The sequence below is a fragment of the Anomaloglossus baeobatrachus genome, chromosome 11 (assembly GCF_048569485.1).
Source record: "Anomaloglossus baeobatrachus isolate aAnoBae1 chromosome 11, aAnoBae1.hap1, whole genome shotgun sequence".
Lineage (NCBI taxonomy): Eukaryota > Metazoa > Chordata > Amphibia > Anura > Aromobatidae > Anomaloglossus > Anomaloglossus baeobatrachus.
In genome coordinates, this window is record NC_134363.1 from 60801639 (window position 1) to 60824245 (window position 22607).

At 53.0% G+C, this 22607-nt stretch overlaps 1 protein-coding gene across 5 annotated transcripts in view; it reads right to left on the bottom strand.

The window, feature by feature from the left end:
• The window catches only part of PPP6R1 (protein phosphatase 6 regulatory subunit 1), a 206548-nt gene that overhangs the window by 27895 nt on the left and 156046 nt on the right, over nt 1–22607 (bottom strand). For all 5 annotated transcript variants that reach the window (XM_075328119.1, XM_075328120.1, XM_075328116.1 and 2 more), the window contains 2 exons: nt 19469–19593; nt 11432–11594 (listed from right to left, as the gene is read on the bottom strand). In XM_075328119.1, coding sequence (XP_075184234.1) covers nt 11432–11594; nt 19469–19593 — 288 coding nt within the window. The remainder of the gene's footprint in view (nt 1–11431; nt 11595–19468; nt 19594–22607) is intronic.

A 22607-nucleotide genomic window follows, 5' to 3' on the forward strand; every position in this document is an offset into this window, starting at 1 on the left:
CAGACGATTGACGATTGGGTGTATAGCACTGCCTCCGGAGGCCACACAAAGCAATTACACTAAAAAGTGTAAGGCCCCTCCCCTTCTGGCTATACACCCCCAGTGGGATCACTAGCTCACCAGTTTTAGTGCAAAAGCAAGAAGGAGGAAAGCCAATAACTGGTTTAAACAAATTCACTCCGAAGTAACCTCGGAGAACTGAAAACCGTTCAACATGAACAACATGTGTACCCGAAAAACAACCAAAAATCCCGAAGGACAACAGGGCGGGTGCTGGGTCTCCCAATAGGAGCTAGAAGAAAAGGAATTTACGGTAAGTAACAAAATTCCCTTCTTCTTCGGCGCTCCATTGGGAGACCCAGACGATTGGGACGTCCAAAAGCTGTCCCTGGGTGGGTAAAGAATACCTCATGTTAGAGCTGCAAGACAGCCCTCCCCTATATGGAGGCAACTGCCGCCTGCAGGACTCTTCTACCTAGGCTGGCGTCCGCCGAAGCATAGGTATGCACCTGATAATGTTTGGTGAAAGTGTGCAGACTCGACCAGGTAGCTGCCTGGCACACCTGTTGAGCCGTAGCCTGGTGTCGCAATGCCCAGGACGCACCCACGGCTCTGGTAGAATGGGCCTTCAGCCCTGATGGAACCGGAAGCCCAGCAGAACGGTAGGCTTCAAGAATTGGTTCTTTGATCCATCGAGCCAGGGTGGCCTTAGAAGCCTGCGACCCTTTGCGCTTACCAGCGACAAGGACAAAGAGTGCATCCGAACGGCGCAAGGGCGCCGTGCGGGAAATGTAGATTCTGAGTGCTCTCACCAGATCCAACAAATGTAAATCCTTCTCATACCGATGAACTGCATGAGGACAAAATGAAGGCAAAGAGATATCCTGATTAAGATGAAAAGAGGATACCACCTTCGGGAGAAACTCCTGAATGGGGCGCAGCACTACCTTGTCCTGGTGGAAGACCAGGAAGGGAGCCTTGGATGATAGCGCTGCCAGCTCAGACACTCTCCGAAGAGATGTGATCACTACCAGAAAAGCCACTTTCTGTGATAGTCTAGAAAGTGAAACCTCCCTCAGAGGCTCGAAGGGCGGCTTCTGGAGGGCAACTAGTACCCTGTTCAGATCCCATGGATCTAACGGCCGCTTGTACGGGGGTACGATATGGCAAACCCCCTGTAGGAACGTGCGCACCTTAGGAAGGCGAGCCAAACGCCTCTGAAAAAAGACGGATAGCGCCGAGACCTGACCTTTAAGGGAGCCGAGCGACAAACCTTTTTCTAACCCAGATTGCAGGAAAGAAAGAAAGGTAGGCAATGCAAATGGCCAGGGAGACACTCCCTGAGCAGAGCACCAGGATAAGAATATCCTCCACGTTCTGTGGTAAATCTTAGCGGACGTGGGCTTCCTAGCCTGTCTCATGGTGGCAACGACCTCTTGGGACAATCCTGAAGACGCTAGGATCCAGGACTCAATGGCCACACAGTCAGGTTCAGGGCCGCAGAATTCCGATGGAAAAACGGCCCTTGGGACAGTAAGTCTGGTCGGTCTGGTAGTGCCCACGGTTGGCCGACCGTGAGCTGCCACAGATCCGGATACCACGCCCTCCTCGGCCAGTCTGGGGCGACGAGTATGACGCGGCTGCAATCGGATCTGATCTTGCGTAGCACTCTGGGCAAGAGTGCCAGAGGTGGAAACACATAAGGGAGCAGGAACTGCGACCAATCTTGCACTAGGGCGTCTGCCGCCAGCGCTCTTTGATCGCGAGACCGTGCCATGAAGGTTGGGACCTTGTTGTTGTGCCGGGACGCCATGAGGTCGACGTCCGGCCTTCCCCATCGGCGACAGATTTCCTGAAACACGTCTGGGTGAAGGGACCATTCCCCTGCGTCCATGCCCTGGCGACTGAGGAAGTCTGCTTCCCAGTTTTCTACGCCGGGGATGTGAATTGCGGATATGGTGGAGGCCGTGGCTTCCACCCACATCAGAATCCGCCGGACTTCCTGGGAGGCTTGCCGACTGCGTGTCCCCCCTTGGTGGTTGATGTATGCCACCGCTGTGGAGTTGTCCGACTGAATTCGGATCTGCCTTCCTTCCAGCCACTGCTGGAAGGCTAGTAGGGCAAGATACACTGCTCTGATTTCCAGAACATTGATCTGAAGGGTGGACTCCTGCTGAGTCCACGTACCCTGAGCCCTGTGGTGGAGAAAAACTGCTCCCCACCCTGACAGACTCGCGTCTGTCGTGACCACCGCCCAAGACGGTGGTAGGAAGGATCTTCCCCGTGATAATGAGGTGGGAAGAAGCCACCAATGCAGAGAGTCCTTGGCCGTCTGGGAAAGGGAGACTTTCCTGTCCAGGGATGTTGACTTCCCGTCCCATTGGCGGAGAATGTCCCATTGAAGTGGGCGCAGATGAAACTGCGCAAACGGAACCGCTTCCATTGCCGCCACCATCTTCCCGAGGAAGTGCATGAGGCGTCTTAAGGAGTGCGACTGACTTTGAAGGAGAGCCTGCACCCCAGTCTGTAGTGACCTCTGCTTGTCCAGCGGAAGCTTCACTATCGCTGAGAGAGTATGAAACTCCATGCCAAGATACGTTAGTGATTGGGTCGGTGACAGATTTGACTTTGAGAAGTTGATGATCCACCCGAAACTCTGGAGAGTCTCCAGTGCAACAGTCAAGCTGAGTTGGCATGCCTCTTGAGAGGGTGCCTTGACCAGTAGATCGTCCAAGTAAGGGATCACAGAGTGTCCCTGAGAGTGCAAGACTGCTACCACTGCCGCCATGATCTTGGTGAACACCCGTGGGGCTGTCGCTAGACCAAATGGCAGAGCTACGAACTGAAGATGGTCGTCTCCTATCACGAAGCGTAGAAAGCGTTGGTGCTCTGTAGCAATCGGCATGTGGAGATAAGCATCCTTGATGTCTATTGATGCTAGGAAATCTCCTTGAGACATTGAGGCAATGACTGAACGGAGGGATTCCATCCGGAACCGCCTGGCGTTCACATGCTTGTTGAGCAGTTTTAGGTCCAGAACAGGACGGAATGAGCCGTCCTTTTTTGGCACCACAAAGAGATTGGAGTAAAAACCTTGACCTCGTTCCTGAAGAGGAACAGGGACCACCACTCCTTCTGCTCTTAGAGAATTCACCGCCTGCAGAAGGGCATCTGCTCGGTCGGGATGTGGGGAAGTTCTGAAGAACCGAGGCGGAGGCCAAGTACTGAACTCTATCCTGTACCCGTGAGACAAAATGTCTGTTACCCACCGGTCTTTGACCTGTGGCAGCCAAATGTCGCAAAAGCGGGAGAGCCTGCCACCGACCGAGGATGCGGAGGGAGGCGGCCGAAAGTCATGAGGCAGCCGCCTTGGAAGCGGTACCTCCGGTTGCTTTCTTGGGGCGTGAGTGAGCCCGCCAGGAATCAGAGCTCCTTTGCTCTTTCTGAGTCCCTTTGGACGAGGAGAATTGGGGCTTGCCCGAGCCTCGAAAGGACCGAAACTTTGACTGCCACTTCCTCTGTGGAGGTTTGCTTGATCTGGGCTGGGGTAAGGAGGAGTCCTTACCTTTGGACTGTTTAATGATTTCAGCCAATTGCTCACCAAACAGTCTGTCTCCAGATAATGGTAAGCTGGTTAAACATTTTTTAGAAGCAGAATCTGCTTTCCATTCCTTTAACCACAAGGCTCTGCGCAAAACTACAGAGTTGGCGGATGCCATTGAGGTACGGCTCGTAGAGTCCAGTACCGCATTGATAGCGTAGGTCGCAAACGCAGACATTTGCGTAGTTAGGGACGCCACTTGCGGCACTGCTGGACGTATGAGAGAGTCCACCTGTGCCAGACCAGCTGAAATAGCTTGGAGCGCCCACACGGCCGCGAATGCTGGAGCAAACGACGCGCCGATAACTTCATAGACAGATTTCAACCAAAGGTCCATCTGTCTGTCATTGGCATCTTTAAGTGAAGCCCCATCCTCCACTGCAACTATGGATCTAGCTGCAAGCCTGGATATTGGAGGGTCCACTTTTGGACACTGGGTCCAGCGTTTGACCACGTCAGGGGGAAAAGGATAACGTGTATCCTTAAGGCGTTTAGAAAAACGCTTGTCCGGATAAGTGTATTGTGTTTCTGGATAGATTCTCTGAAGTCAGAGTGGTCCAGAAAAGTACTCAATTTACGCTTGGGATACAGAAAATGGAATTTCTCCTGCTGTGCAGCTGCCTCCTCTGCAGAAGGGGCTGGGGGAGAAATATCCAACAGCCTATTGATGGCCGCTATAAGGTCATTTACCATGGCGTCACCATCTGGCGTATCCAAATTGAGTGCGGCGTCAGGACAAGACTCCTGATCACCCACCTCTGAACCCTCATATAGGGACCCTTCTCGCTGAGACCCTGATCCGCGTGATGACGTGGAGGGTCTCTCCCAGCGAGCTCGCTTAGGCGGACTGGGACTGTCATCGGAGTCAGAGCCCTCAGCCTGTGATGCCTGGGACCCCCTTGAAGTACGGATTAGTTCCAACTGAGGGGGACCGGGGAACATAGACACAGCAGTGTCTATGGTCTGAGCAACTGGCCTGGACTGCAAGGTCTCCAGGATTTTTGTCATAGTCACAGACATTTTATCAGCAAAGACTGCAAATTCTGTCCCCGTCACCGGGGCAGGGTTCACAGGCGCCTCTGCCTGGGCTACCACCACAATAGGCTCTGGCTGACGAAGTGCCACTGGGACTGAACATTGCACACAATGAGAGTCGTTGGAGCCTGCTGGTAGATTAGCCCCACATGCTGCACAAGCAGTGTATACAGCCCGTGCCTTGGCACCCTTGCGTTTTGCGGATGACATGCTGTTGTCTCCTCAAAGCAATATAGGGTGTACAGCCAAGAAGCGACCTTACAGTGCAGTATATAAATATATCTAGACACAGCAGTGTCTATGGTACAGCGAAAAATATAACACTGTGGCACTAGTGGGGCCGCACGTATGTGCTGCTTACCGCCCGCTTAGCGCGGGTGTGTGGTCGCCAGAAACCCCTAGCCTGGGTCCCCCAGAGCCTGCGTCCGTTCTCCAGCCAGACTGCATGTGTATAATGGCTGCCGGCGTCCTGGGGAGCTGCAAGCCTGGGGGCGGGCCTAGGGCGTGCACAGAGAAAAAGCGCGAAGCCTGTGTCCTACTGTGCTCAGTGAGAGGGCTGGAGCATGTAAATCGTGCTCCAGCCCTCGGCGCTGCCGATTGAACAACGTCTCTCCCCTACCCTGATTGACAGGGTGGGGGGCGTTAACGAAGCGGAGCTAGGCCGCAGAAAGCCGGGGACTAAAGTTAGAAGCGCCGCCGCCGTAAAAGCGCGGTCGGCGCGTCCCCGGCGCACTACAAGTCGCAGCTGCGCCGCCGCTCCAGGGGCGGTCGGCGCGGCGATCCACACACATAAAGTCCCCCAGTAATCTGCGGGGACTATAAGCCCAGCGCACAGCGCTACAGTCCCCGGCGCACTAGCACACCCAGCAAGCCTGGGGTGTGCGTGGCCTGCCATACGGGGACACAGAGTACCTGAAAGTTGCAGGGCCTTGTCCCTGAACGGCACTCCCGCTCCACATCCAGCAGGTTCTATGGGTCTGTGGATGGAGCCCGGCCTCAGGGCTTGGTGGCCGGTAAGATCCCACTTCCTCAGAGCCCCTCAGGGGGATGGGGAAGGAAAGCAGCATGTGGGCTCCAGCCTCCGTACCCGCAATGGGTACCTCAACCTTACAAACCACAAGTGGGGTGAGAAGGGAGCATGCTGGGGGCCCCATATGGGCCCTCTTTTCTTCCATCCGATATAGTCAGCAGCTACTGCTGACTAAACAGTGGAGCTATGCGTGGATGTCTGACCTCCTTCGCACAAAGCAGAAAACTGGTGAGCCAGTGATCCCACTGGGGGTGTATAGCCAGAAGGGGAGGGGCCTTACACTTTTTAGTGTAATTGCTTTGTGTGGCCTCCGGAGGCAGTGCTATACACCCAATCGTCAATCGTCTGGGTCTCCCAATGGAGCGCCGAAGAAAGAGACCTTAAGCTTACCGCAAAACCGGCTCTCCTGTTATTACTCCAGGAGCACCTACCCCGGATTCCTGGTGCAGTTCACTTGCAGTGAGCTGTCCCCCCTCTAACACACAGCGCAGGGTTATAGAGCGACTTCAGTCCGGGAATATTAACAGCCCCCCCTCCCCCCTTCTACAGGTGCGAGATGACAACTCCTACACGCACTCAATTTCCAGGGGTATTCCAGCGTACTGTGGTTCTATCCACTTCCACCGTCTGTGTTTCTTGTGCTCCTGCCTATGTTCCTGTTCCCACTACCTAGTGTCAGTGTTCCTCACGTAGGGTCACTATTGGTGGGTTAATGTTCCTCATGTCCTATCTGCTGTCATATACCCGCCTATCACAGGGTCATTGACCCGTCCACTGTTTTCAACCTCAGCCTGTTCACTATCCAGTGTGCCAGTGTCTCCATTTACCTGTCTACTATACAGTGTGCCAGTGGTACCATGTGTCTGTCCACTACCCAGTGTGCCAGTGTTTCACTTGCAATGGTCTACACCAGTGTGCCCGTGGCCTTCACCTGTGTGCCAGCGTCTTCCTCCCGCTTGTTCACTATCCAGTGGGTCAGCGTCTCTACGCACTGGCCTACATCTCCGCGCCAGCGCTTTCCTGTCCCTGTCCACTATCCAGTGTGCCAGTGTCGGTGTACCCCAATACCCAGGTGCCAGTGTCTGTGCCATGCCTGTCTGCCCCAATACACAGATGCCTTCTGGACCCTGGCCGCTATTCAGTGGGCCGGCGTTATTATGCGCATTTGTTTACTCTGGTGTACCAGTGTCCTCTCGAGCCGGCTCACTATTCAGTGCGCCAGTGTTTCTTTACGCACCTGTTTACACCACCGTACCAGTGTTGTGTGAACCTACCCACGGTTTGGGGGGTCAGGTCTCTAATCGCACCTATCTGTTTTCTGCAGACAAAAGAATTTTTTGTATATAGACCATCTCGTGCAGCATCCAGATTGACAGTTCCACAAATCTGTCCACTTGCTTGTGTGCCAATGTCTCTACATGTCGGTCCACCTTCCAGGGTGCCAGTACCCTCTATCCAGAGTGTCTCCATGTACCTACCCACCATCCGGTGTGCTAGTGTTTCTTGAATGGGCCCCCCATCTCGTGTACCTGTTGGCTATACACACCTGTATACTACAGCGTGACAAGGATTTGATGAGCCGCGTCAGCATTCACTCTCCAGTGTATCTGTACGCACCTACCCACCAAGCGGTGTGCTAGTGTTTTCTTGCATGTGACCTATCTGGTGTGCCAGCATTTCTATATGAACCTGTATACTACAGCGTGACAGTGATTTGATGAGCCTGCCCATTAGCCTTTGGGCCAGCACTTCTCCGAACCAGAGGCCAGATACAGCAACTGGCTTAAGTGCTTTGTTCAGCTTTTCCGCTCATCTTTGACCGAGGCGAGAACTCCATCCATCTGTCCCATGAGGCGGCACGGGAGCAGCTGTCACATTCAGTGCCAGTACTCCTGATTGATGATCCTGCCCGCTATCCAAGGGGCTAGCGTTTCTCCACACCAGAGGCTGGTTACCGTAACAGGTATGTGTTTCTCTACTCTCGACCCAGAGAGTCGAACAGACTGAGTCACCTAGTGGGTCAGCTATCTCCCTCATCTCCGACTGAAGCGAGGACTGGGTTCTGCAGTGACCCCATGATGCGCCACGGTTGCAACTGTCAATAGGTTGCTTCCCAGTGACCCAGGACTCGCTCTTACTTCAGTCAGGTGACCAGGAGGTAAGCCAGGGTCCTTTGGACCAGTTCATTGTCCTTCCTTCCTGCACCAGCTATTTAATCACTTCCCAGTGATCTGCATCCATACGTCTGGAGTAACCTTGAGGTAAGGCTACACGCGACCATTTAACCGGAGAGTCGTGTGCTTCACCCCGGCAGCAAGCACGGACCCCATGACGCGGCTCAGCAGCAGCTCTCTTTTGGTCGCTTCACAGTGACTCGAGACCTTCTCCTACCTCGCACATGCATGTAAGGTAACCACAAGGTAATGCTGCTTCTCCCTTGACCGTACGTTGGCTCCGTCGTTTCTTGAAACAGCAGTCATTTTGGTTTCCAAATGAGGTAAGCAGGGTACAACTCTGTAGGCTAACCAGTATGTTGTCCGTTTTTACTTCCTGCCACCCTCCTCGGGTGGTTCATAGTATTTTTTGGTATCCGCCTATTTTTTGGCTTAGACCAGCCTTGGCTGCGCCCTCCACCAGGTACTGTACATGTCTAAAGCCATAAGTCGTTACTTACATTCTCTCTCTTTCAGATAGAGCTCAGATTCCTCAGTCCCTTCTCAGTCAACAGATGAAGTTAAGAACCAGACACAGGATCGTCCAATCATCGATTCCACGAAGGACCAGTCTCCCCAAGGGACTTCTAGTATCCTGATGGCCCAGTCATTGGGCTCACTCTTCTGGACAGGTTGTAGGTTCCAATGTTTGTCTTCTGTCCTCTTTCCGCAACAGAATCCTCCAGGGAGCCCTTATTACTCAGGCAACTGGGTGTTTCCACCCGAACACTCGACACTACAGAGAGTGGTCTTCGCCAATACCTAGACATGACCTGCTTCAGTTTCAGGCCAAGAGGGGTCTTCTTTTCCTCTGTCCCGGGTCTGCCTCACTTCCCTCGTAACCATTCTAGATGGCTCTTGGAGATAAGCTAGATCTCTCTGTAATCTCCGCCATACCAGATTCCATGTCCGCTTTCCACCGCTTGGTCTTAGCCGCTTGTGCATCCCTGCACTTTTCAAGCAGAGTTCTTGCCAGACCATTTAGACTCTCATATTCTCGCTCATTTCCTTCCACTCGTCGTCACTTCTAGTTATGACGTGATGACGCGTTTTAGAATAATATTAAGAATGTTTTATTCTTTCTCCTGTCATTCTCCCATCTTCCTCGCCAACTTCCAGGAATAGGAGTCCCTCCCCTGGTCGGCTAGCGCTTAAGCCAACGACTTAGTCCGAGCCCTTCTTGAGGTCCCCCTCGAAAGGGCCTTCCTTCTCCCACTCCAGGTCATACATCCCAGGTCTTGTGCCTTTTTGTCTTTCTCAGGAGCCCTCCCCCATGGGGGTTCTCCTCCCCATGATTCACTGCAATGATTACCCAGTACCCGACTACAGAGTTCGAGTTTCTCCCAGTCACGTTACTGTAGATGCTCGGATTCCCTTCTCCTGTCGGCCACGTCACAGCGGAAATCTGTCCTGGGAATTCCTTTGACTCCTTAACCTTGTCATTTTTCTCCGGACCTCACAGGTTCTCTGTACCCCTTCCATACACAGGAGAATTATCTCCCGTATTATTTTCCCGCCCGCAGGCTGTTTCTTCCACTAGGGTCACATCACTTCCTCGGGTGCTGTGGAACCAACGGGTCAAGTGTCCCTATGGCGGAATTCCCTTACACGCTTCTCGAGTATCCCGACTCCCTTGCAACCTTTTAGGCAGTCGTTTTCCCTTTTAGTCATTCTGCGGCTATAAGGGGCCAAGGCTCCTTTGGCCTCCACCTTCTGGCTCCTACCTCTACCAGGTGCCCTAGTTTTTCGCTCATTCTTAGTCTCAAACGTAGTACCAGGGTCTGTCGAGTTCTTTCTCTCTTAGCCCGACCTATTGCTGTCAGTCGCCTTAGATCCTTAGCCTTCTTTAGGTACAGACCTCAGAGGATGTAGTGTCTCCCTGATCATCCTATTCCCTAGCACACGCATTTTATACTAGTTCTTAGTACTCCCTAGTACTTTAACTCTTCTCCTATACTTCGGCCCCTGGCCGGGCAGCGTTTCCTTACGGGGTCTAGGACCAGGTTCCGGTCAAGGAATCTTGTCTCTGCTAACCCTGTTTTCGGGTTTTTCTCTTCCCACCCTTGGGGACTGCTTTAGGACGTCCCATGGTTTCCTGTGTCCCCCAATGAAGCGATAAAGAAAAGTAGATTTTGGGTACTCACCGTAAAATCTCTTTCTTGGAGCCTTCATTGGGGGACACAGCACCCGCCCTTTTCTAAGACTTCAATGGACCCGGAATGTTATAGATTTCAAGCTTCTCCTCGTACTGCTTTTACACAAACTGATCTCCTCAGCTCCGGTCAGTGGGTGTATACTGCGGGGGAGGAGCCATCTTTCTTATTTGCATAGTGTCACCTCCTAGTCCCAGCAGCATACACCCATGGTTTCCTGTGTCCCCCAATGAAGGCTCCAAGAAAGAGATTTTACGGTGAGTACCCAAAATCTACTTTTTTCTTCTAATAACGTGGACCCACCAAAATTTTCAGTGACACATGACAGACATGAGTGGGGGCTGGGTTTGTGCGGGATAAGTTAGGGATTTTATTGGTAACATTTTGGGGTACAGAACAGTTTTTTGATCGCTTTCAGTAGAAGGCTGGGATTACATTCTTGTGTTCTGCACTGAGCACTTAAGTCGGGGTTTCCATGTAAATCCTCCAAAAATGTGATTCTGATGAAACCCCAAAGGAACCACTGTCTTTAATGAGGCAGATGGAGACAGCAGCGCGGTGATTACCCCTTTCATCCTACATTTATCCTCTCTGGTTTGACCTATGGTGAGAGGTTTCTTGTGTGGCACCTTGTTAATGAGACATTTTTATAGTCCATCAGATGAATCAGCAGATTTTTATGTTATATTTTACTATTAAGTGGCAGCATTGCTTTCTAATTACTGCTAGATTTTAGCTGGTGGCATTACTTTCCATGGCTTTTCGCACTGCTCTTTCTTCATGTGTGTAATGCTTTTTCCCTGTATCATTTCTCATTATTACACAACTTAATTTACAGACATCTATTGATAGATTTCTTTACCTGTGTGGATTGGATGGGTTGTTACCCTCATCTGGTGAGAAATTCATGTCAATAGCACCTTTTAGAAATATATATTTTTTTTTTTTTACAAATTTGGTGATGTGTTCAATACTTATTTCACCTGCTGTATACACACACACAACACTTATGAACTCTTAAAAAGGCACCTAAAGACATCCGTAGGCCTATACTGAACCTGCGTATCTGACTCTCAAGCTTTTTCATTATATTAGAGAAAACAGTCTTTCCCATATTGCATAAAAATTAAGAGAATTCGTCTCACCAAAACATCACTCATGTGCAGTACAGTGTCTGCACACACGTTATTCTGTGTCTGAGCCACATAAACAGTAAACTGAATCAATCCAGAAATATTAGTAATTATGTTCCTTTTACTTACCTGGATAACAGTCCCTACCTACATACACAATGCATATTCTGTTTTGTGAGCAACCTCGGTCACAAATTTCCAGGACATAACCTTCTGACACTACAGAACTGTGTTACTCAAGGGCAAAAGAGAAACTATATAATCACCTTGTCTGTTTACTGAGATCTGTAAAGACAGCCCAGTCTGCTTCACTACTGTTATTCGGTACGCTCTCTGCCCACGCTGATGACCCAGTATCGCCTGACGTAACCGATGGGGACACAGAGTCGTCTGTAGAAGTGGAATCAAACGTTGCTGTCCAAGCAGTTGCTAAAAAGGAGGAAACAAACAGAGCAATCTACCCAGATCTACTACTTATATAGTAATTTTATCAATATAAGAAAGTATATTAAAGGATTGCCCCCCTTATGATCAATAAGGGTCCAACCTCTGGGCTTAGTGCCATATCCTTTCAGTGGTGTCCTGGTGATCCAACTGCAGCAGAGAAACCATTGCTAGCACTGGGCCACAATGTAGTTCCCTGCTCAGCAGTGGCCCAAGGACCGCAGACAGAGAAAACCTGTGCAGGGGACGCAGCACTCAGTCATGGAGATAGTGTTATTCTCTATATTGGTGGGGGCCTCAGAGGTATCACTTTATTAAATTATTTATCCCATCTTTTAAAGGGAACCTGTCACCACTTTTTCGGCCTATAAGCTGCGGCCACCACCACCGGGCTCTTATATACAACATTCTAACATGCTGTATATAAGAGCCCAGGCCAGGGGTTTAACATAAACACTTTATAATGCTTACCTAACGGTCACGCTGTGGGCCTAATGGGTGTCTTCGTCCTTCGGTGCCGGCGCCACCTCTTTCAGCCATCTTCGTCCTCCTCCTTCTGACTCCTGTGTGCATGATGCGTCCTACGTCATACACACTCGCCGGTCCTGCGCAGGCGCACTACAATACCTTGATCTTCCCTGCTCAGGACCTGAATGCCGGCGAGTGTGGATGATGTCAGACCCGTCATGCACCGCGGCTAGAGAAGGAGGACGAAGATGGCCAAAAGAGGCGGCGCCGGCACTGGACAACAAAGATGCCTGTGAGGTAAATCCGGAGATATGACGATAAATCATGATATTCAAGTTATGTCAGGAAGCCCTCTCCTGGTGTCACCCCCCCTTTCCTTCACACAACTTGTTTAGCAACCCATCCCATGGCCATCTCCTGTGATATGGAAATTAGGTGATGTGGGAACAATGGACACAGGATGACTCCCTGCCGTCACCCTGTAACAAGAGTTGTATCTCATTATAAGGCTCTGGAACTAGCCAGACAGAACGACTCCAGTAAAAAATGGTTCATATCTCGCAAGCCATATTTCCGATAAATACGGCAACCATAAAAATGGTGTTTTCGCATGCGGACGATGCTGGCACACCTTTTTTATGGGAGCGGGAGCTTGGGAAATACCCCAGGCGTGATATCAGCCAATGTGGAACTAGTAGACAAGTCATGAAACCTCTCATTCTGTAGCTAAATTCATAACTGTCACAATGAGAGCATTGGCGTCCGCCTACGACGCTCCCAGGCAAAGTTATGGCCATATTCCATGTTGTGGATTTTGTCCATAACTCCAGCCAGGGGTGGAGCAGTGCTCCCTCTGAGGTCACGAAGGTAGGAGGGGACCTGGATTTGCCCAGGTTGATAACCCTACTTCGGCCATTTTCCAGTGTTCTTTTCGCTGGGGGCACGTGTAGGAAACATCTGTGGGAAGGATCCTAGAAACCTGGGTACAGCGCCCCCCTGTGGCCAGACGCAACAAGGTAACTGCTGGAACTGTGTATGCCTGTTTGTAACCCATGCTTTGATTGTAACTGTACTCTGACATATGTATATTCTGTAGATTCCCTATTGTATATATTGTAGTTTCTAGTGTGCTTCAGGCTGATTAAATTATATAATTAATCTTGGGCTGTTCTGTTATCTCGATCTTGAATCCCACGTCTGTGTGTTCGGCTAATAGTTACCGTAAATCGGTTGGTGGCAGCGAATTGTGCCAAGGATTATTGTGGGGAGGCCAGTGAGATTCGGGGAGATTTTATATATTCCGCCCGCGGAGGTCGGGGGAATATATACCTTACTCTCACCGGGGACCCTTCAATAATCGGCATAAGTAGTATAGCGGCCTCCTTGCTTATGGTCGGGCAATTCCATAATTGGCCTGACTATAAGAGGGGCGCTAGAGAGCGCGTCACGTGCTCTGTCTGTCGGTCGGGAGGTATAAAGGAGGGGTGACCCCCACTTGTTACCCCCCGATTGTGACGTACTGGTAGCCAGCGCGGGGGATTTCTGAGTGACCCCCCCGGTGGTTTGTGACATATTGGTGGCATAGCGGTGGGATCGAGATAATAGTGTGTGTGAGTGTGAGACCCATACTCCCAGACACTAAAGACTGCCTGCAGCAGCTGTGGCTGCTGGGGTCTTCAGACCAGCTCAACACTAGAGTGTCAGAGTGCAGATACTGTAAGGTGTGTGGAGGCATCAGGTGTCAGTTCTGTGTCAGTGACCAAAGTCTGCAAGAATGGCTGATGGCACCAGGAGCAGAGCTATGCAACTGGCCAATGCTAAGGCAGGAGCCGAAGAGAGGGAGGACGGTGCTGTGGACAGTAATGAGGAGGTTGCCCACGAGTCCTCCAGGAGCTCGACGCCAGAAAACAGCTCTGCAGAGGACATTGCACAACCTAGCAATTATGGACAAGATGAGGAGCAGCTCACCCAAGGGTCCTCAACGAGCCAGATGCCAGCCCTCCGCTCTGCAATGGACAGTGAGGCACCAGGCTCCGCAGCGGGCCGCAGATCACCACGTGCCATTCCACCGAGCCTGGGAGGCTCGGATAGCCTTCTTCAAATGGCTATGGCCCTTCTCCAGGCTGGAGACCAGAAGGGCTACAAGGAACTCCTGGCAGAGCGCAGGGCAGAGCGGCAGGCAGCGCGTGATGCTGAGGCTGCGGAGCGGCAAGCAGCGCGTGAAGAGCGCCAGGCAGAGCGTGAGGCTGCGGAGCGACAGGCAGACCGTGACTACCAGCTGCATCTAGCCAAGCTCCAGCCCTCATCAGCCACACGTGACCTTCAAGACACCAAACTTCCAAAGGTCCGTGTTGAGGACTTCCCAGTGCTGGAGAAGGATGGAGACTTGGACTCTTTCTTGACTGCTTTTGAACGGACTTGCTTGCAGCACCATCTGGACAAGGACCAGTGGGCCAAATACCTGACCCCCCGTTTAAGGGGTAAGGCCCTGGATATCCTTGGGGACTTGCCTGCTGAGGCAGATCAGGGCTACGACACCATCAAGCGGGCCCTGATCCAACAGTACAACCTCACTCCAGAGTCCTACCGCAAGAAGTTCCGGAGCCTACAGAAGGGACCAAAGGACTCCTGGGCTGACCACCGGCGGGCACTTGCCCGAGCTGCCGACCACTGGACCCAAGGCCTGCAGCTTTCCACCGGACCGGAGATCCTGGACTTGTTCATCACGGAGCAACTCTTGTGGAACTGCCCTGAGGATCTCCGCCAGTTCATCCGAGACCAGAAGCCAAAGGGGTCCACGGCTACAGCTGCCCTTGCCGATGACTACACCAACAACCGGGCCCCTGAGGCCAGGAGAGCGGCCACCAGCAGCACCTGGAGAGGGGGTAAGATGAATTCTGCGACTGCCCCACCTGCCCCTAGACTGCAGGGGGTGTCCCCCTCAACTCCCCTCTCCAGGCCCGTGGCGGAACCAAGACGGTGCCACCAGTGCAACCTACCTGGACACTTCAAGGCCATGTGCCCTCAGCGTCCCAAGGCCCCGGCTCCGTCCCCGTCCCAAGGGCCGCCCAAGGTGTATTGTGTGGGTGGGGGTGGTGGTAGGTCCCTGGACAGCTTCCAACCTGTCACCGTCGGCCGGTCTGTGACCATAGGACTGCGAGACAGCGCCTCGGAGGTGACTCTGGTGCGGCCTGAGATGGTGTCCCCCCAAGACTTGATCCCTGGAAAAACCCTCGCTGTCTCCGGGATTGGAGGCACTGACCCGGCGCTGCCTGTTGCTGACATTTATGTGGACTGGGGCGCAGGGCGGGGGGTGAGGGAGGTGGGGGTAACTGATCGGATCCCTGCAAACGTGCTACTTGGGACAGATTTGGGGCAGATAACCTCCCAGTTTGGGCCCCCCCCAAGGGCTGAACCTTCAGCCAGTACTGACATGACTCCTGACAATGTTAATGTGTTATCTATGAATGATGTAAGGGAGGAGGGAGTGAACTCTGATATTTCTGCTTGCACAGACGCCATAGACACACACGCAGCTGCAGCTGTGACAGGAGGGGAGGGGGTCAGAGAAAGGTGTGACAATGCCTCTACAAGTAACCAGCCTGTGAGCTGGGATCTGTTGCCCTCTGCAGGGATAAGCAGAGAGCAGGGTGCTGCAGGGGGAGGACCAGTGTGTGGGGTGGGGGCTACCACAGCAAATGTGGGGTCCCCAGAGATTTCACAGCGGGGTTCTGTTGCTGCAGGAGGGGAACAGGCAGGTGAGATTGGGGCCGGTCCAGGAGCGGAAGTGCTCCCAGGTAAGATCTCGGTGCATGGTTCCCCCACAACCGGGGTGTCAGGAAGCCAGGTAGGTCTGCCTGAACCGGCGACTTGGTCAGGAACGGAGGAGGAGCAGGCACGACCCACGGTCGCAGCGGCTGTGGCCGCTGTCACCCGCAGTGGGAGTGCTGGAAGCCAAGGGGCCTCCCGGAGGTCCGATAGCTCTTCCCCTTCTGACCAAGTGGCAGCCGAGTCAGGTGGAGGCCAGGACACAGGTCCCGGGGTACTGACTGAAGATGTGACAGTCTCGTCGATTCTGGCCACATCTAGTCAGGGGTTTCAGGCAGCGTTAGAAGCTGACGACAGCCTGAAAGCTCTTAAGGAGCAGGCGGCACAGCCTCCCTCGGACTCGGACCCGGAGCGAGTGGTCTGGGACCAAGGACGGCTGTACCGGGCCACGGTCCAGCAGGGTTCACCGGAGGCGTGGCCCAGGGACCGACAGTTGGTGGTACCCTGGACCCTGCCCGTGGAAGGCGGAAGCCCTTCCATGTGAACATGATGAAGGCACATCATGAGCGGGAGGCATGTGCGCTCCCCGTGTGCAACCTGCCCGAGGAGGGAGAAGCGGAAACCCTCTTGGATATGCTAGCCCAGGTTAGGGCAGGCGGATCCATTGAGGATGTGGAGGTTGGCCACCAGCTCTTGGAAGACCAACGGTCCCAGCTGTGGGCCACCCTCCTCCCCTTCCGGGGGTTGTTTACCAACCAGCCCGGAAGGACTGACTTGGCTGTCCATCACGTGGACACTGGGGATCATCCCCCGATCCGGCGTTCAGCATATCGGGTCTCCCTGGAGGTGCAGCAACACATGCGCCAGGAGATTGACGGGATGCTGAAGCTGGGGGTGATCCAGGCATCCAACAGCGCTTGGGCCTCGCCTGTAGTCCTCGTCCCTAAGAAGGACCGAACCACTCGGTTCTGCGTGGACTACAGGGGGCTCAATGCGGTCACGGTCGCCGATGCGTACCCAATGCCACGCATCGATGACCTGCTCGATCAGTTGGCCGGGGCTCAGTACCTGACCATCATGGATCTGAGCCGGGGATATTGGCAGATCCCCCTGACTCGCAAGGCCAGGGAACGCTCTGCCTTTATTACCCCATTTGGACTGTACGAGTCCACGGTGATGCCATTCGGGATGAGGAATGCCCCTGCCACTTTCCAGCGGATGGTCAACACCCTGCTCAAGGGACTTGAAGGGTACGCGGCCGCGTACCTGGATGACATTGCCGTCTTCAGTCCCACCTGGGAGGACCACCTAGAGCATCTAGCACAGGTGCTCAGGCGGATCCACCGGGCAGGTTTGACCATCAAGCCGGGAAAGTGTCAGCTGGCCATGAGCGAGGTCCAGTACCTCGGTCACCGGGTAGGTGGGAGAACACTGAAGCCCGAGCCTGAGAAAGTGGAAGCCATCGCATCCTGGCCCACCCCCAGGACCAAGAAGCAGGTGATGTCCTTCTTGGGGACCGCTGGGTACTATAGGAGGTTTGTTCCATGCTATAGTAGCCTGGCAAAGCCCTTGACGGACCTCACCAAGAAGAAGCTGCCCTCTGCAGTCGATTGGACAATGGACTGCGAGACAGCCTTCCGGGCCCTAAAGGACGCCCTGTCCAGCCCGCCCGTGCTACAGGCAGCCGACTTCACGCGGCCGTTTGTAGTACAGACCGACGCCAGTGACTTCGGCCTCGGTGCGGTGCTCAGCCAGGTGGACTCTGCGAGCCAAGAGCACCCAGTCTTGTACCTGAGCAGGAAGCTGTTACCAAGGGAAGTTGCCTATTCCACGATGGAGAAGGAGTGCCTGGCCATAGTGTGGGCCCTGCAGCGTCTGCAACCCTATCTATACGGGCGCCACTTCATCGTGGAGACGGACCACAATCCCCTCAGCTGGTTGCACACCGTCTCTGGGACGAATGGGCGATTGTTGCGATGGAGCCTTGCGCTCCAGCAATACAACTTCACCATTCGCCACAAAAGGGGCCGTGACCACGGTAACGCAGACGGGCTGTCCCGACAAGGAGAGGTCGCGGACGGGCGCACGGGGGAACACCGGAGTGTGCTGCCCCCTAGCGCCCTCAAAAGGGGGGAGGTGTGAGGTAAATCCGGAGATATGACGATAAATCATGATATTCAAGTTATGTCAGGAAGCCCTCTCCTGGTGTCACCCCCCCTTTCCTTCACACAACTTGTTTAGCAACCCATCCCATGGCCATCTCCTGTGATATGGAAATTAGGTGATGTGGGAACAATGGACACAGGATGACTCCCTGCCGTCACCCTGTAACAAGAGTTGTATCTCATTATAAGGCTCTGGAACTAGCCAGACAGAACGACTCCAGTAAAAAATGGTTCATATCTCGCAAGCCATATTTCCGATAAATACGGCAACCATAAAAATGGTGTTTTCGCATGCGGACGATGCTGGCACACCTTTTTTATGGGAGCGGGAGCTTGGGAAATACCCCAGGCGTGATATCAGCCAATGTGGAACTAGTAGACAAGTCATGAAACCTCTCATTCTGTAGCTAAATTCATAACTGTCACAATGAGAGCATTGGCGTCCGCCTACGACGCTCCCAGGCAAAGTTATGGCCATATTCCATGTTGTGGATTTTGTCCATAACTCCAGCCAGGGGTGGAGCAGTGCTCCCTCTGAGGTCACGAAGGTAGGAGGGGACCTGGATTTGCCCAGGTTGATAACCCTACTTCGGCCATTTTCCAGTGTTCTTTTCGCTGGGGGCACGTGTAGGAAACATCTGTGGGAAGGATCCTAGAAACCTGGGTACAGCGCCCCCCTGTGGCCAGACGCAACAAGGTAACTGCTGGAACTGTGTATGCCTGTTTGTAACCCATGCTTTGATTGTAACTGTACTCTGACATATGTATATTCTGTAGATTCCCTATTGTATATATTGTAGTTTCTAGTGTGCTTCAGGCTGATTAAATTATATAATTAATCTTGGGCTGTTCTGTTATCTCGATCTTGAATCCCACGTCTGTGTGTTCGGCTAATAGTTACCGTAAATCGGTTGGTGGCAGCGAATTGTGCCAAGGATTATTGTGGGGAGGCCAGTGAGATTCGGGGAGATTTTATATATTCCGCCCGCGGAGGTCGGGGGAATATATACCTTACTCTCACCGGGGACCCTTCAATAATCGGCATAAGTAGTATAGCGGCCTCCTTGCTTATGGTCGGGCAATTCCATAATTGGCCTGACTATAAGAGGGGCGCTAGAGAGCGCGTCACGTGCTCTGTCTGTCGGTCGGGAGGTATAAAGGAGGGGTGACCCCCACTTGTTACCCCCCGATTGTGACGTACTGGTAGCCAGCGCGGGGGATTTCTGAGTGACCCCCCCGGTGGTTTGTGACAATGCCCATTAGGCCCACAGCATGACCATTAGGTAAGTATTATAAAGTGTTTATGTTATACCCCTGGCCTGGGCTCTTAGATACAGCATGTTAGAATGCTGTATATAAGAGCCCGGTGGTGGTCGCTGGAGCTTATAGGCGAAAAAAGTGGTGACAGGTTCCCTTTAATCAAATGCCTTTTTATCCAGTAGGCAATTAGTCACCCACCTTCTGATGTTTCTGGGGCTGGATCATCTGTTTTTGAAGGATTGGTACTACTAGTACCACCACCTGAATCTTCTTCCTCTTCATCAGAATCTCGACTATCTTCACTATCTGTGCTTCCACAGCTCCTAAAAGACAAAACAAAAGAAGGGAATTTTGTTTACTTACCGTAAATTCCTTTTCTTCTAGCTCCAATTGGGAGACCCAGACAATTGGGTGTATAGGCTATGCCTCCGGAGGCCGCACAAAGTATTACACTAAAAGTGTAAAGCCCCTCCCCTTCTGCCTATACACCCCCCGTGCTCCCACGGGCTCCTCAGTTTTGGTGCAAAAGCAAGAAGGAGGAAAAAATTATAAACTGGTTTAAAGTAAATTCAATCCGAAGGAATATCGGAGAACTGAAACCATTCAACATGAACAACATGTGTACACAAAAAAACAGGGGCGGGTGCTGGGTCTCCCAATTGGAGCTAGAAGAAAAGGAATTTACGGTAAGTAAACAAAATTCCCTTCTTCTTTGTCGCTCCATTGGGAGACCCAGACAATTGGGACGTCCAAAAGCAGTCCCTGGGTGGGTAAAATAATACCTCGTAATAGAGCCGTAAAACGGTCCCTTCCTACAGGTGGGCAACCGCCGCCTGAAGGACTCGTCTACCTAGGCTGGCATCCGCCGTAGCATAGGTATGCACCTGATAGTGTTTCGTGAAAGTGTGCAGGCTCGACCAGGTAGCCGCCTGACACACCTGCTGAGCCGTAGCCTGGTGCATCAAAGCCCAGGACGCACCCACGGCTCTGGTAGAATGGGCCTTCAGCCCTGAGGGAACCGGAAGCCCAGCAGAACGGTAAGCTTCGAGAATTGGTTCTTTGATCCACCGAGCCAGGGTTGATTTGGAAGCCTGTGACCCTTTACGCTGGCCAGCGACAAGGACAAAGAGTGCATCCGAGCGGCGCAGGGGCGCCGTACGAGAAATGTAGAGTCTGAGTGCTCTCACCAGATCTAACAAGTGCAAATCCTTTTCACATTGGTGAACTGGATGAGGACAAAAAGAAGGTAAGGAGATATCCTGATTGAGATGAAAGGGGGATACCACCTTAGGGAGAAATTCCGGAACCGGACGTAGAACCACCTTGTCCTGGTGAAACACCAGGAAAGGGGCTTTGCATGACAACGCTGCTAGCTCAGACACTCTCCGAAGTGAAGTGACTGCTACTAGAAAAACCACTTTCTGCGAAAGGCGTGAGAGAGAAATATCTCTCATTGGCTCGAATGGTGGTTTCTGAAGAACCATCAGCACCCTGTTCAGATCCCAGGGTTCTAAAGGCCGCTTGTAAGGAGGAACGATGTGACAAACCCCCTGCAGGAACGTGCGTACCTGTGGAAGCCTGGCTAGGCGCTTCTGGAAAAACACAGAGAGCGCTGAGACTTGTCCCTTAAGGGAGTTGAGCGACAAACCCTTTTCCAGTCCAGATTGAAGGAAGGACAGAAAAAAATGGGCAAGGCAAAGTGCCAGGGAGAAGAACCCTGAGCAGAGCACCACGACAGGAAAATTTTCCACGTCCTGTGGTAGATCTTGGCGGACGTTGGTTTCCTAGCTTGTCTCATAGTGGCAATGACGTCTTGAGATAACCCTGAAGACGCTAGGATCCAGGACTCAATGGCCACACAGTCAGGTTGAGGGCCGCAGAATTCAGATGGAAAAACGGCCCTTGAGATAGCAAGTCTGGTCGGTCTGGTAGTGCCCACGGTTGGCCGACCGTGAGATGCCACAGATCCGGGTACCACGACCGCCTCGGCCAGTCTGGAGCGACGAGGATGACGCGGCGGCAGTCGGCCCTGATCTTGCGTAACACTCTGGGCAACAGTGCCAGCGGAGGAAACACATAAGGGAGCTGAAACTGCGACCAATCCTGAACTAAGGCGTCTGCCGCCAGAGCTCTGGGATCTTGAGACCGTGCCATGAACATCGGTACCTTGTTGTTGTGCCGGGACGCCATGAGGTCGACGTCCGGCACCCCCCAGCGGCAACAGATCTCCTGAAACACGTCCGGGTGAAGGGACCATTCCCCTGCGTCCATGCCCTGGCGACTGAGATAATCTGCTTCCCAGTTTTCCACGCCTGGGATGTGAACTGCAGAGATGGTGGAGGCCGTGGCTTCCACCCACATCAAAATCCGCCGGACTTCCTGGAAGGCTTGCCGACTGCGTGTGCCGCCTTGGTGGTTGATGTATGCCACCGCTGTGGAATTGTCCGACTGAATTCGGATCTGCTTGCCTTCCAGCCACTGCTGGAACGCTTTCAGGGCAAGATACACTGCCCGTATTTCCAGAACATTGATCTGAAGCGAGGACTCTTGCTGAGTCCACGTACCCTGAGCCCTGTGGTGGAGAAAAACCGCTCCCCACCCTGACAGACTCGCGTCCGTCGTGACCACCTCCCAGGATGGGGGTAGGAAGGATTTCCCCTTCGATAATGAAGTGGGAAGAAGCCACCACCGAAGGGAAGCTTTGGTCGCCTGAGAGAGGGAGACGGTCCTGTCGAGGGACGTCGGCTTCCTGTCCCATTTGCGTAGGATGTCCCATTGAAGAGGACGCAGGTGAAACTGCGCGAAAGGGACTGCCTCCATTGCTGCCACCATCTTCCCCAGGAAGTGCATGAGGCGCCTCAAGGGGAGTGACTGGCCTTGAAGGAGAGATTGCACCCCCGTCTGTAGTGACCGCTGCTTGATCAGCGGAAGCTTCACTATCGCTGAGAGGGTATGAAACTCCATGCCAAGATATGTCAGCGATTGGGCCGGTGTCAGATTTGACTTTGGAAAATTGATGATCCACCCGAAACTCTGGAGAGTCTCCCAGGTAGCGTCGAGGCTGTGTTGGCATGCCTCTTGAGAGGGTGCCTTGATCAGCAGATCGTCCAAGTACGGGATCACCGAGTGACCCTGAGAGTGGAGGACCGCTACTACAGTAGCCATAACCTTGGTGAAAACCCGTGGGGCTGTTGCCAGGCCGAACGGCAGTGCCACGAACTGCAGGTGTTCGTTTCCTATGGCGAAGCGCAAGAAGCGCTGGTGCTCTGGAGCAATCGGTACGTGGAGATAAGCATCTTTGATATCGATCGATGCAAGGAAATCTCCTTGGGACATT